Source organism: Heloderma suspectum, chromosome 2 (genome assembly GCF_057233095.1).
Source record: "Heloderma suspectum isolate Gila_16-S chromosome 2, 16-S_ref, whole genome shotgun sequence".
NCBI lineage: Eukaryota > Metazoa > Chordata > Lepidosauria > Squamata > Helodermatidae > Heloderma > Heloderma suspectum.
In genome coordinates this window covers 179984178-179999784 of record NC_139459.1, presented here as the reverse complement: position 1 = coordinate 179999784, position 15607 = coordinate 179984178, and the positions used below count along the sequence as shown (strand labels likewise).

Below are 15607 nucleotides of genomic sequence, written 5' to 3'. Positions count from 1 at the left end.
AAGACTGACCAATGTTCATTTCAGAGGGGAGCTGGATTTTTCAAGAGGAAGCATTCACCAGATGCTGTAGTTGTATCCTGGACTGTAGATCATGCACTGAGCTGGGGTTTGGCTGAGACAACCTCCAAGATCCCTTCCACCTCTAAAATGCGATGATCCTAAGAGTGTAATTCCGGGATGGCTTATTGACGAGGCTGCTTAGCACCCATCTCAGATTTGTTTTTCTTTTAAACTCTGCCCGGTGCCCATTTCTATGCTCTGTTCTGCCCACCCTATCCCACAAAGGACATCATAGAGATGGAAAAGATGCAGAAGCAAGTAATGGCAATTTTCAAGAGGGGGGAGTTGAAGGGACAGTAAGTACGCCAACAGGGCTGGAGTACTTCCCCTCCCTTGCTCAGGGAGGCATATGGAGGGAAGGCTTTGGATACCACTGGAGGGCAGAGGAACAACAGTAGAGGTTTCTGCAGCCACAATGAAAAGGCCTCTGGGGCAGGCCTCCCTTTGTGGGGAGTGGGAGGCCCATGATATCTTAAGGCCCCTGTGATGACCTTCCCAGAGACCATAGGATTGCACCCATTAGATACATGTTTAAAATTGCCCACTGACTATTATGGAAGTTGAGTTAATCTCCAATAAATCATGATTACTGAATGACAGGTTGTCATTGATTCCATGCTGCCTGCTTGCAAGCAATGAATAGAGCCATCTGTTGGTCCTGCTAGTTACTGAAGATCTTGGTGTAAGAGGATACATGTTGCTGCGTACGTAGAGAGGTTAGGGATATAGGAGAATTTTGTTTATGTTCGCAAATCATGCAAACATGTCCTGTTCGCAACCCCAAGTTCCAGGAGGAGAGCACGTTCTCTGTAAATGCTTGCAAATTCCCAAGCCTGCATTCATACTAAAAAAAAGCGGGGGGTGCATTTCCACACTTTACTTTGTGGGGGGGAAGTGTGCAATTTCGGTGAGCTTTTTAAAAGATGTGCATTTCCCCCATTCAAAATGTGTGCTTTCTCCACTCAAAACAAAAGGAAAAAGGAAAAAATAAATGTGGGAAATGAGGAGAGACGAGCTTCAAATGGGTGTTTGGGGAATTTGGGCAATCGCACAAATGGCTTGCTTGCCCATCCCTAAGAGAGGCACATACAGGCACACCTGTGTGAAGGAGTCGGGGGCTCATGTTGAGTCTGCATTGAGCTCATGTGCCTTTCTTCTTGGGGAACAACTTTAGACCTTTATTCTAGATACCCACTAGGGCACAAAAAGAATGTCGCTTTCAGTTTCGATTAAGCTCAGGTTTGAGTGAAGCAGCTGCACTTTCGCTTTGACCAGTTTGATCGCAAATGAACTAATGTAAGCCGAAAGGAGAACTAATTGAAGTTGCAGCGAGACTTTATAATCCCAGCATCCACCCAGGGAAACTGATGACACGCAGAGCTGACCGACAGACACAAACACATACACACACACATGTGCGTGCGTGCGTGCATCATTCGAATGATTGTTTAAATCACTTTCAAGACTGGCAGCTGCCTGCATGGTGTCAGATTCGATATAAAAAGTTCTGACATCTGTGATGTTTCAGTCTGCGAGATGGCCCATTCACACATGCAAGTCACCTTAATACAAGGGTGGGCAACTTGTGGCCCTCCAGATGTTTTGGCCTTCAACTCCTGTCAGCCTTAGCAAGCCTAGCCAAGGGTGAGGGATCATGGGCATTGTAAGCCAAAACGTCTGGAGGGCCACAAGTTGCCCACCACCCCTGCCTCAATCTGAGCCCAGCCTTTGAACCTGTTTTCATTTTCAACTAAATGTGTGAATGGAAGCATCCCACAGCTGGTTCATATGGCAGAATCTTCATGAGGCTACTACATCTCGTTTGTCAGATATTGCCAAATACATTCTGACTACCCTGAGCTCCTTCCCTATGCATAAAAAGCTCAAGAGCTTGCATTTTTTTTTAGTTAAGAAAAAAAAATAAGGGGGCCTGGCTTTCCCTTTCTTTAAGCATTGCTATCCATTCATTCCTGCGTTTACATTAATGTAAAATAGACTGATCTACACTGCAGTTCTGTCCATTTCCCTGCATTTGTGTCAATGTATCTACAATTTGGCTCTATCGAGCTATATGGAATTTCTCTGTGCAGCAGGATCATGCAAGGGATTCATCATGCACCAAAGGAAGAACTGTGGATTTGCTCTTCTTTTCTGTGCACAGAGGGATCTTGATGTGCTCATGGAACATGCAATGTCCCTATTTGTCTGGCAAATGTTTATATTGCAAAATCCTACATTTCTGAGCAAATGGATGCTATTGGCTATTACTGGATCCTGATTTAAGCTAGATCAACTGGGGTGGCAGGACTTCCCCACTCCTTCCGATGGTAGCCCCTCCAAGCTCCTGAAAATGCTCCACAGAGAGTCAGGAGACCCTGGTGAATGGGGTGAGCTGTGGTGGGGGGGAGGGGGATCCCCCAGAATTGGGTGAAGTGACCTTCTGTCACTCTTGTGACACCCCCTTGTGGAAGGCAGATCCTGGCTCCACCCCAAGATTTTAAGCAAAAGGGATAGCTTCTCCCCCACCCCGAATTTTTCAGCAACAGTGACAAGCCCCCTCCCCTTTTGACGATTTTTTAAAAAAGGGGCAGCAAATGTGTTCACCTATTCAGAGTGAGGGCAATGTTGCTTCAATGAGTTGCTCTCATTCGAAAACAACCCCACTTATCTCAGTGATGTCACACATAGCCAAGTCTGATTGCCTATGCAGCGGTGCAATGTCACTGGCTGGTGATCACATAAGTAAGGCAAAAGAAGCCCTCATAAGGAAAGGGAAAAACACAATAACTAAAATGCGGAAGCAGCAACAGATCAGGGAAACAATGACCATGAAGGGTCACAGAAGAAGTGAATGTTCTCAACGAGGTTTTTTGGGGGTGGGGAACGCTAAGACTACTTTCATGCCCCCCAACCCAAAAGCGGTGAATATTCAGCACAGCCCAAGTTCTACGGCACCTCTCATAACTTGGTGTCCTCCAGATGTCTTGGACTACGTCCCATAATCCCCAGCCAGCTATGGGTGGGGATTATGGGGCTTGTAGTCCAACACATCTGGAGGGTGCCAGGTTGGGGAAGGCTGTTCTAAGGCCTTTTCTTGCAATACTATTTCCTACAGGAAGAACTGGAGAAACACACATCTGCTTTAACCTGAGAACTGGCATAATATGCTCTTGCTTGTCTATTCAGAACTGAGCTTGCTTGTTTCCCTTCCCTTGACCTTCTCCCCCCCCCGCCCAATATGTGTAGCGATACATACTCCTTGGCCAGACTCTCCTTTCCTGCGGAGGCCTCCGGTGGTATATGGACTCCTTGCTTCTCTGTGGACAAACCTGGCTTCACATTGCCAGGTCTCTCTGCGCAGCAAGCTCCCGTAACTCTTCCTTCTGCACAAAACAATGGCCAAAAAGACATCCATGAGGAAAGAGGGGGGGAGGGAGGGAGGGAGCGGGATTTCTAATTCACTCACAAACAGTCAGGAGGCAGGGGCGAATAGTAAAATGGCAACATTGGCACATAACGTATTCAGAATTTAAGAAAAAACAAAAACACAAAAAACTCCAAAGAAGGCTGTCAGAAACAGAGCTCCAGAGAAATCTCTCAAAACTGGGTCAGCTGAGGAAAAGCCTACCAGATAAGATTCACTGTTAAGAAGCAAACAGTGTTGGACGTAATTCCCGCGACATACATGCATGGATAGGTTGCAAACCGGCTGTAATTGATGGAGAAGGATTGGGGGGTTATAATCATAATAGGAAGCTCACAGGAAATGTGCAACCCAGAGTGCCGTGACAATCGTAATTCTTCCCAGTCCCAAATCTGTGTAGTCACATGTGCACTTAGAAGTGGCGCATGAGGGCACTTCCCCATTTATGCCAATGGCAGAGGTAGCTTCAGATGCATATCCCGTGTGTGCCTGCAGAGCTGTACCCTCCGTGAAAGTGAACAGAGAATGTCTGGGGAGCTTCCTTTGTGCCCTGGAGCCTCCACACCCACAAATAAACCAGGAAAAAAAGCCTTAACACTCCTAATTAAGGCTGCAGCAGGGGTGAAGAACCTGTACTCCAGATGTGGTTGGACTCCAACTTCCATTCGCCCCAACCAACATGGTCAATGGTCAGGGATTGTGGGAATTGTGGTCCAACAACATGTGGAGGGCCACACGTTTCCCACCCCGGTCTACAATGCGTCAGTGATGTATTTGAAGTAATTATATGCCACCTTTCAGGGCAAAGCCGTCCCAAGATAGTTGGTAATTATCTCACAAAAGGTAATTATCTCACAAAAGGTAATTATCTTACAAAAGGTAATTAGCTTCACATACATCCAAGTTTAGCTTTATAAACACAGCAGGGGCATTATGCCTCCAGGTGATTCACTGTCACATTTCTTAAGCAGAAAAGCTCCAATGGTTGGAGCTTTTTAGCTTTGGGAAAAGAGCAGGGAGTAAGATGGTGGCTTATTACATTATGTGTAGCAGGGAGAGAGTGAAAGGGGGAAATTGTAACTTTAATTTTTAAATTCTAATATTTGATCATGAGCTTTATAGCTTTGAGAAATATAATTGTATATAAGACCAGTATTACATAACAGCCTAAGGATTTTACTTTGTCACTTGTACACATACTGTAGCTATTGACTGAATTGCTGTAATATCAGGGCTGTTCAGAAGAGCCCTCTGCATGGATTTATTCAAGGTATGGAGCGGGGAAACAGGACCATAACTTGCAGCCCCATCTACACATCACCTAGTCCCATACATGTCTACACGTTGAGCAGAATGGGTGGGGTGCATGTACATACAGCTGGTTAAGTGCATCCAAAGAACTTGTGATCAACCCCAGTCTGGAATGTTCACAAACATTCTAGCTTCGGAAGAAGAAGGGTCAATCACAGGTGTTTGAAAATAAGTGTAACTAGTCTGAGAGGAAAAAGATTGGTTTGGCTGGGGGGAAACCACATAGCCTGCTTACTCTTGGCAGGAATGGGTGGGGGCACAGAAGCAGGGATGATGGCAATTGGTAAAGAATTTAGGGCTGAAGCAATGAGTAGGGAAAGGTGTAATGACCTGAGATGGTGAGAGAACTAAGGGACAGAAATCAGGGTGAAAGAGTCGAAGAGGCAAGTAGGAGGAGCTGGGGAAGCTCATAAAAAAAAGTCATGCAAGATCTAAAAGCAGGAAGGCTGTGTGTACTGAGAGTGGGAATGGTGAAAGACAGGAAGCACATGAGCCAAGGAGAATCAACAACTGTCCACAGGGGGAGGGTACAGAGAAATTCACTGAAATGGGTCGGCATCCAGAGAGTCACGGGGCAAGCTCTGCATTTCCAAAATCAGTGCTCTATGTCACCACAGAGAACCTTTGGGAATAGCCTCCCAACAGACCAAGCGAGGGGAAAAGTGCATGTGTACGTGTGTGTGGGGAGGGCAGTGCATACACGGAACCACCTGCACAGACCTCTATTCCATGACTTACATTGCTCCTGCATATGCAATGCCATAGGAAAGAAAGCCCTGGCACCTTTTCTGGATAAACTTGCCCTGAATCCTTTTTTGAATTGCATTCACGCTTTCAAAAGGATAAAGGCAGCCAGGTCTCTTGCAACAGAAATTCAGGACAAAAATAAAAATGACATCCAAGAGAATGTGGTTTATTGCAAGGGGAATGAACGGCCTCCAGATATGACAATGCTGTTGTTTGTGGTATGTTGCTTTGTTGCACCGCCCCATGCTACTGGGCTAGTTTGTACTATGTAGGGCCAGCCTACATAATTCATTTTTGATGCCCCAGGCACATTTAAATTTGGCACTGCTTTATCATAAGCTGAGTGGCATAACAATTCAATGACCAAGACCCAACTGGATCACTAGTTTCTCAGTTTCAAGCTTTGTAATTAAAACTAGCACACTACCATGCTGCACACTATTCATCTAGGCTAAATCCCGCCCCCCCCACCGCCCCATACCCACATATTCCAGGGCGCTCATCATTTACATATATTAGAATCGCCATTTTGCCTATAAGCATGAATGGAAACGTGGATTAATCCACCTCGCCTACCATTCCTTAACCATCCTGATAGTGACTACAAGTCCTCCGGACAAGATCTGTCAAGTTCCAAAACGAAAATGGGTGGCCTGAGCCTTTGATGATATTGATGGGGAGGTGCAAAAACACTGTGCGTGGACTAGAGGACAACTGCAGGGCCACAGCTCAGTGGGTAGAGCACCTGCTTTACATGCAAAAGGTCCCAGGTTCAATCCCTGGCACCTCCAGGTGGGGTTAGGGAAGAGTCTTGCCTGAAAACCTGGACAGCTGCTGCCAGTCAGTGTCGACAATACTGGGCTAGAGGAACCAACGATCTGACTCAGAATAAGGCAGCTTCCTATGTCCCTATACATCTCTCCCTCCCTCTCTTTCACACAGACCTGGTTCACACCTAATGACAACCCACAGTATGGGTTGAGTATGGGGTGTTGTTGAATCATGGGTTGTCATTACATGTGAACCCTGCACTATGTTTTAAGTATAGGTTGTTAACCACGAACAACTGAGTGTTCATAACCCCAACAACAATCCATGGCTTTTCTTAGGTTGTTCATGGTTAACAACCCATAGTTCAACATAGTGCAGTGTTCGCACGTAACGACAACCCGTGATTCAACAACTAACTCTGGGTTCTCATTACGTGTGAACCAGGCCACAAACTTTCTCATAGCACAATGTCTCTATCGTACACCCTCTGTAGTGGAAAGACATATGTGGCCAGCTAAAGAGGAGCTCTGCTTGCTGGCGCGCTCCCGCCCTCCCTCTCACGCGCGCACACCAAGCACTGGAAGCTGACTTGATCCAGAGAAACACACACCAATCATGGCTAAATGCCTGTCACTTTGTTCCTTCCTCCTGTTTACGATTATGTCTATGCCCCGGGTGGCAGGAAGAGATAAGGTGGTTCTTGGTTGCGTGCCTTGGAACGGAATGCAGGGGATATGAACGCAGCCGCTAAGCCTTCTCCAACAGTGCGCTTCCTGGGTGTCTGCTCATAGGGGCAAGGGGGTGCAAGGGCTCCCTTGCCCCGATGCAACTCCCCCCCCCGCCCAGATTCCTGTCATCACATCATTCTGTGAGCAGCAACAGCGTTGCTCTGCACTTCCTCCAAGGGTGCAGACAACAGATCTCTTTCACAAGATTTCTTCATAGCTGAGGAAGGCACTTGTGCGGGGCGGCGGCAAGGGTAGCCACGACTGGGCAGCTGCCGAAGGCCCATAGGCCAGCAGGTGAAGAGCCCCCTGGAATTGCTCCTCTTGTTCACCACTGCGACCTGCTTGTTCACCTGCCTCTCCCTCTGGTGATGGTGAGGTGGTGATGGTGAGAAGGAGAAGGCCTCCTTGCTCCCTGGCTCCCTGCCTGTCAAGCCAGCAAGTGGCAGCGATGATGGGAAAGAGGAGGAGGAGCCGTAGCAGCTGGTGAGAAGGGAGACTCACTGCGGGAAGGGCAACATGGAGGGTGTCTTGCCCAAGGGCCCTCCAAAGCCTGGAGCCGGCACTGTACCCATGGGATGGTGGTGCCCCAGGAAGTTGCCTAGTCTGCCTCTATGGGCAGCCTGGCCTGGATTTAACTGTTTTAATTGACACAGCTTCTGCCTGAACGGCAACCTGACCTGGCACATGCCTCAAAAACTGTGGGTCTCAGTTACAGAGGAGAAGAAAATGCTCTTGAGCTTAGTTACTTGAGTTTAGTTGCCTCAGTGAAGCAACTCGTTCTTTCGCTCAGTTCACTGCCACGTGATGACGCCCTCGTTCTCTTAATAATCCAGAAAAGGAGTGCCCACCTTCCCTCTTCCATGAAATGCCGCAGCTGCTTTAAGCCCACTGCCCGGGCGCGTGCCACTTTGCAGCCCACATCCGCACCATGAATATCTGACAAGGGGCTCCTGTTCAAAAGGACGTCCTGGATAAATTATTGAGCGAGATGGGAAGGGATCAAAATGCTTCCCTCTGGGAAGAAGCGCGCACATGTGCGCGTGCACACGCACGCACATGCACACACACAGGCAAAGGGTGGGTTTAAAATATGTTGATGATCTGTGATAGGCTTTGGCTAAAGAAAGCTTGGCTGTCATTCTGACCTGTGGCCACTAGAGACCAGTGTTTTCTCTCCTTATTAGCCAAAGGTGCTTAACTTAGGCATGAGTTTGCATTCAGAGCTGCTGCACTGTAGGGGGAAGGGTGCAGTGAACTGCTACATGCATGGGCTATCAAAATGATCTGCAACAGCACTGTGCCAATGCACAGCTTGTTGGCACATGGACTTATATTGATCTATCTATCAGCAAGTTCTCAGGGTTACTCTTAGCGTCTTTTGAAAACACAGAGTCCAATGTGGCGCTTTGCAGATGAAGGGGTGGGGCTGCGCAGATAGGAAAAGGCCCAGCTCTCAATGGCCCCCATTCAGTTCTATGGGACACGGTAAACATACTAATGTAAGCCATAATGTAAGAACACCCTAACCATCACTCTGAACGTGGTAGCCACTGGGGTGAAGCTTTAGCCCCATTCCGTAGGGACGGATGGATCAGTCTACTTTCAGGTCATGTCATTAAAAAAAAATAAAACATCTGCACGAACATTTGTATTTAAATATGTATATAAATATGTAGTTTTGAACTTTTTTTCTCACAAAATACACATTTATATTTCATCTCAAAGTACACATTCCTAAATGCATTTTATCTGAAGATACACATTTTAAGATTCCTTTCAGTATATTTTTGGAGTTGAGAACTGCATCGCAAAATTCGGAGAAGGGCAAGACCTGAAGGATCCTTAACTTTCCGACCTGCACATTAGCCTGGGAGATGCGGATCTGGCCAGTTTGCATCAGAATCGGCAAAGATCAAATCCCTCCATCCTGGCATCCCTATTGTCCTACTGGCGTCCCTCTGTGCACCTTTCTATTTACACAAATGAATGATCCCCATCTGTTCATTCAAGGAAATATGAAGCTCTGAACTTGGGGCTGTGTTGTGAACAAAATCTGCCCACCTCCCCACAACTCAGAGCGGGTGGCCAGAAAGGGGCTCCAGTGGGCAAGAATCCCCAAGGAGGGGTGGGGTGGGGGTGCAGACAGACTCTGCCTGCTAGGAAAAGAAGTTTTTTTCCACCTCACAGTAAAGGCATCTGGGGATTTTGCCAACATTCCTTATGAAATGGGACAGGAATGATGTCAGAAGTGAGGGAGGGTGGACACAGATTTGACCCATGTATTGTGGAATTGTCCAGAGGTTCAAGAGTATTGGAGGACAGCAGTTCAATGTATGTATGTATGTATGTAATAATGGGAATTAATGTAGGATTTGATGTATTGTCTATCTTGCTAAACTATTTGCTAGAAGTTATTGAAAAGACTATTAAGGGTTTGATTTTAAATTTATTAATAGCAAATAAATAAATAAATAAATAAAGCAAGCAAGCAAGCAAGCAAGCAAGCAAGCAGCTGGAAAAACATTAGAACTCCTACACCTAGAGAATTGTTACTCAAGGCTTTGGAAATCACCCAAATTGATAAATTAACAGAGAGGGTGCACAACAGAAATTATTGTAACTTTGCGTTCTAATTTTGCTTTTTTTAAAAAATGGCAACCCTTTATGTCTATCTGGAACAATAATTTTGTACTTGGTTGGATAATTATGCATTTAGCATTTGAAATTACAATAATTTAAATGGGGGAAAAAAAAGAAATGGGACATAAGGTTTCCCCAGCGACATCTGCAGGCATCTGAAGGGCTGTTTCATATATTATTGGCAGGGGCAGGCAACCTGGTGCCTTTCAGATTTTGGAGAATTCCCACTATCCCTTACTATTGACCATGTGGGCTGGGGCTGATGGGACTTGTAGTCCAGCAACATCTGAACGGCGCCAGGTTGCCTACCCCCACTCAAAATAAAAAAAATACCTTTTTAATTTTCCCAGGCTTTTTAGCCTTTCAGTTTTTCTAAAAATGCATTAGTACGTTTTTAGACCTTTTCACTGCTGCTGGCTTTTATCTTGGTTCCTACTTTAGTTTTAAACAGACAGTTTTTATACTATGTTTTACTATGCGATTGTATTTTATGGCTTTCAGTTTCCTTTTGTGAAGTGCCCAGAGAGCTTTGGCTGATGGGCAGTATAGAAATGTGATTGACTGACTGACTGATTGATTGATTAATTACGTCAATTAATATGGTTTCCCGACAAAGAAATCATGCCCAGCCTACTGCACCAACTTGGGATCAAAAGAACCCTTCCACTTTTGGGGAAGGTATGGAGACTCCAAACCAGGCCCTGACCATGCTCGTGACAAATGCCCTTATGGAGTGGAATAATATATTATATGGAGTGGAATATATAATAATAATACTCACGTTCCCCCAGACTGGAGTGCTCATCCTCCTGGGTCTCCAACTGGGCGTGGGCTTGGGCCAGAGGGCAACTCCCAGGACTGTGGCCAGGTTCTGAGTTGGCATGAGGGCAGCAGGTTGGACTGCGTGGTTCCTGGCTCCCAATGCTAGCATCTTCCTCCTCCGCCTGCCGCTTGCAGAGATGGTGTTCGACCATCATCTGGAGCTCTGAAAGTGGGTGGGTGGGGAGAGAAACCCATAAAACTTATGAAATTTAAGTGGGGCATCCTATGTACAAGTCTCTTTCTCCTTTTTTAAAGTTCAGTTGTAAAAAGAAAGTTGCTATCCCTCATTGAGGAACATTCAGCTATCCCTAGGCAGAGTCTGCTGATGACTTGGAAACTAAAAAGGAGGCATAGCTGAGACAGGAGGGTCTGTATTCTAAACCGCTTCCTGTCCCTCTCCGTGCTTCCTGCGACAAGGCTCAGGGCATTATCACCCCTTTCCTGACCTGAAGTCAATTGCTCTTTCTTCCTAGCTGACATGTGGTTCTTGACCTTGAATCTGGGTCACCAATGGTAGCACTTGAGCCTGTTTCCTCTGTGGGATTTCCCCATTGCCACAAGTTCATCCACTCTAGTTTCGGAAACTGGTCATCTGACTTTATATATATTTTTTTTTACTTTGCTTTCCTCTGAATCGGATCCTTCTGTTCCGTCTCAGCCTGACAGATATCAGTCTGACAGCTGCATTCTGTAATACACAATGCTCTGCAGGGCTTTAAAATCATGCAGGCAAATTACAGAGAATGTAAAGCAAAAAAGATAAAGTGGTTCACTGGAAAATTCATGAGGAAAGATGGGGGGCTGAGCATATTTAACATAAAAAGAGATGTCAGAGAGGGAGAGGGAGAGAGAGAATGAATACTTTACAAAGCTGTGAATGGGACATAAAACAAAGGAATTTTAGAGCTGATCCACATGCTCAGAATAATAACATGGTACCTTTGTGGGGACTCTACCATATTAGACTGCACGGCAGGGGGAGGGGACTGTAAGTGTGAACATTCCCTTATGTCAAAAACAGCAACAAACTCTCAGCGCAAGGAGACGCCAGGGAGAAGATTAGCACAGACGTGGGTTTCCCTTCTTCCTGTGCTAATTTTCTACAAGCAGCAATTTCTCATTCAAACACAAAATCCCCACCTGCAGCCTAAATTGGTACAGTCCCAACAGAGGATGATTATTCCATTGATGTCGATCGGCCCCCAAACTCAGAGGTTCTGGAACTCTGCCATGATGGAACATTTGTGAAAGTAGGTTAGACGTAACATCCAGGGGCTGTTGACATGCACCTGAGCCTTGCTTGAGTCCGGTTGGGGGGAACGGAATGGATGAATGACCTTTGAAGGTAACTTTCAGCCCGATAATTCTACCATACTCATTTAGAAACAAACCCTAAGCTCATTAATCACAAGATGGCATTTCTGGTACAGTGCCAAGTAAGGCACACAGCAGAATGAGACAGAGAGAGAGAGAGAATGTACCTTTAAGAACAGACAATCCATCTGTGGGCCTTCCGTGCTATTAACAGGAAGATGTACCAAGCTCCGGTCCATAGGGAGCCAGCCAAAGTCTGCACTTGCTACTGACCCTGCCATCATCTGACGGAGGGGAGGGGTTTTGCGATGATGTCATGCTGCGATTTGGAGATGCTCTGAGCATTGCCAAAGCCCAGCAGGACTGGGGATGGGGGTGGAAAGCGCGGATGCCCATCTCTCCCTGCAGTGAGCCTCACCAAGGACCCCCCATTCTTCCCCAGCGCATAGAGAAGGGCGTGGGATCTCCCTGACATCGTGCTGAGCTTTTCCGAGGCTCAGAAAGCAGCGAGACATCTCACTGCCCAAAAGTCAACGCAAGGTCAGGGGAGAGCCGCCGCTCTTTCCCAGGCTCCAGAGGGGCTCTCATCAGATCAAATAATGCGCTCACTAGTTAGCAACAAACTACATCATGGGTCCCTGCCCTTCTTCAATGAAGTCCACCCGTTCCTAGCCTGGATAGGTTGTTACCTTTCATGGTGGGGGTGGTGCGGGAGACTTTCTTCCTCTGCCTTGGTGACATCGACAGCCCCGGCTGCAAAGAGAGGAGAGGTGAACATCTCCATGGAGATTCCCTACACAAATGCTGGGGCAAACCATCAGCGTCAAATCTGGATCTTGCCAGTTGAGGAATGAAGTAAGATGCTAAGTGATGGGAAGTGGGGCCATTCCACCAGCCCTGCTAAAAAAGACCAGCTCCATCAGGTTCCTTCCTCAACTGTCGCCAGCAGCAGGCATTCTAGCAAGCTGAAAGTCCACTGGTTTTGTTCCTCTTCTCTCTCCCCATACCTTTTTTCCTTTTGTGGCATGTTTCTTTTAAAGATTATAATCCTGCAGGCCTGACTTGCTTTTATTGGGAGCCTTTTTTGGCTGAAGAGTAGGATAAAAATGCTTTAAATAACAAATAAACAACAAATAAATATTAACTAGGGCCTCAGCAAGACCTCTAAGAAATGCAGCCGCTCTTCTCTGACGGGCACATGCAGCACCACCACTGGATGGACACATAACTTTGGTCAATGTGGCAACAATTCATCCCTCCCCACCTTGCTCTCTCTCCCCTCCGAGGTTTCAACTTGCTGGATTGCATCATTCATCCAGCCCCACGGAGCAATGGCAGGCAACGTACAGCTAGAAACTCACCGGCTTTTTGTTACCGGTATGCCTTGTTACTGGTATGTTTTGTTCCTCTTCCCTCCCCATCCTTTTTTCCTTTTGTAGCAATGGCAAGCAACATACGGCTAGAGACGCACCAGCTTTTTTGTTACTGGTATGCCTCCTGTGAGAGAGGCCAGGGCACATACCTTCAGCAGAGGGTTAGGGAGTCGGTCTTCGTCAATTTCTGGGTTAAGAGGAGTTGTAGGTGGGGAGAAGGGAGGGCAGGGAAGAGAGAGAGAGAGAAAGAGCAGCATGTTAATAGAGAAGCAGGGGCATAAACATGCTATCCTGAAAGGGATGAAGTTTTGGAACACCCTGGAGAGGCAACTGCCCTTGACCAGAGGGGGGCATAAAATAGATTGGGATATACCAGTAGATTGCTGGATGATTTGAAATAGATCAGCAAGGCTTTTGGACTCCCAGTTATTTATCACAGGGGTGCTGAACCTCTTTCAGCACAAAGGCTGAATTCAATTTCGAAGGAGCTTGGGGGGGCGGGGGGGGGCTTCCTGTGCTGGGCCTGGCAAAAGGCATAAGGGGGAGGGCCAAAATAAAACAGCAGCATATCTTAAAGTACGGTGTTTTAAAGTAAAACATCAGCAAATTTAGGTTAAAGCTTTTACTGCTGGCAGTTAAGCCTCAGGAGAGGTATTTCAACCATCTACAATGGGGGAAACCCTCCGCAAGAAAGCCAGGGAACAACCAAATGATCGGCAGCCAGGGGAAAGGGCGCAGCAGCAGGGGAAGGGGGCGTGCCCATCTGCGGAGCCCTGGAGGGCTGCGTCGGGGGACCTCAGGCAGGCCAGATGGGTCTCCAGCAGCAGCAAGGCTCCCCTGCCCCCACCCCCCAATGACTGTGAGGATCACTGATCTGTAGTCACTCAGACGGTGCCCTTGTATGTGCAGGTCATCTGAGTGTTTGGTGGAGTACCAAAAAGAATGGGCCCTGCTCTCTCGACCACCAGTGTGCACCTCCTTCTGCAAGGTGGACCTGTATTTTCCAGACCTCCACCCCAAACCCCTCCCAAAGTAGGCTCCACAGCCATGAAATCTGCCCCTGCCTGAGCCAGAGAACTGCCGAAAGCAAGAGCCTGCAGTTTCTCTGACAGAAGATGCTTTGCACATCTAGTGAGGTACAAGACGTGAACATTGGCAACACCAATGCTCGGCCTGCTCTGTCGCACACCCACATGTACACAAATAGCAGTCTTTCCCCAAGGTGCTGAGAATGTGAGGCTGGTTCACGGAATGGCTCCGAGCAACACGCCCAGCTGTCCCCCAGGAAAGTGCATGTGCAGACAACTACCGCATGCAAATGGATCCCTCCGTGGATGCTGCTTTGGAGACTGCCTCAGGCTATTTCCATGACCCTGTAGCCCCACAATGGGCCACTGCAGTTGGCAGCATCACCCCTGGGAAGCGGCGACGTTTATCTGAGAAGAGCACATGCACTATTTCTCTATGTTCCGAACTCCTAGGACTGCCAGGGGGCATCGTGCAGGGTCCGTCCATAATGTGGTTATAGAATGGCAGTGGCGGCGGCTCCTTGACGTCTGAATTGTTCCTTTTTTTTTGAATTGTTGTGTTTTATTGTGCTTTTCTTATTCTGTTTTCTTGTGAACTGCTTTGGAAGTAGGGCTGCCAACTGATCAAAAAGGAAGAAACCCTCCCCACCACCACACGCATACAAATCTATCCTGCTCTTTGATCGAAAGCAGGGGTGGGAAACTTATGACCCTTCAGATGTTCCTGGACATAAGAATATAAGAAGAGCCCTGCTGGGTCAGACCAAGGGTCCATCTAGTCCAACATTCTGTTCACACAGTGGCTTAGCTGCTGACAGGGAACCCACAAGCAGGACACGACTGCAACAGCACCCTCCTGCCCATCTTCCCCAGCAACTGGTGTACATAGGCACACTGCCTCTGCTACTGGAGGTTGCACATAGCCATCAGGACCAGTAGCCATTAATAGCCTTCTCCTCCAGGAATTTGACTAACCCCCTTTTAAAGCCATCCAAATTCGTGGCCATCCCTACATGTTGTGGTAGAAAATTCCATAGTTTAAGTATGTGCTGTGTGAAGAAGTCCTTCCTTTTATCTGTCCTAATCTCCCACCAATCAGCTTCATGTGACGACCCCACTGGCTTCCAGTATTGTGAGAGATGGAGAAAAATGTCTCCCTATCCACACCATGCATAATTTTTTACATCTCTGTCATGCCTCCCCTCACTCACCTTTTCTCCAAGCTAAACAATCCCAGCTGTTGTAACCTTCCCTCATAGGGGAGTTGCTCCAGCCCCTTGATAATTTTAGTTGCCCTGTTTTGCAACTCTCATCATCCCTGGCTATTAGCTATATGGGCTGTGGCCGAAGGGTACTGCAGTCCAACAACATCTGGAGGTTCACACGTTC

General features: G+C 47.2%; 1 protein-coding gene across 3 annotated transcripts in view; it reads right to left on the bottom strand.

Moving 5' to 3' along the window:
• PPP1R1A (protein phosphatase 1 regulatory inhibitor subunit 1A) overlaps positions 1-15607 on the bottom strand; it is a 92018-nt gene that overhangs the window by 4441 nt on the left and 71970 nt on the right. For all 3 annotated transcript variants that reach the window (XR_014788075.1, XR_014788076.1, XM_084836519.1), the window contains exons 3-6: positions 13340-13377; positions 12507-12570; positions 10463-10666; positions 3317-3443 (exon numbers count right to left, since the gene is read on the bottom strand). Coding sequence is in view for 1 of the 3 variants with exons in the window: in XM_084836519.1 (XP_084692645.1) it covers positions 3317-3443; positions 10463-10666; positions 12507-12570; positions 13340-13377 (433 nt within the window). In the remaining 2 variants the exon portion in view is untranslated. The remainder of the gene's footprint in view (positions 1-3316; positions 3444-10462; positions 10667-12506; positions 12571-13339; positions 13378-15607) is intronic.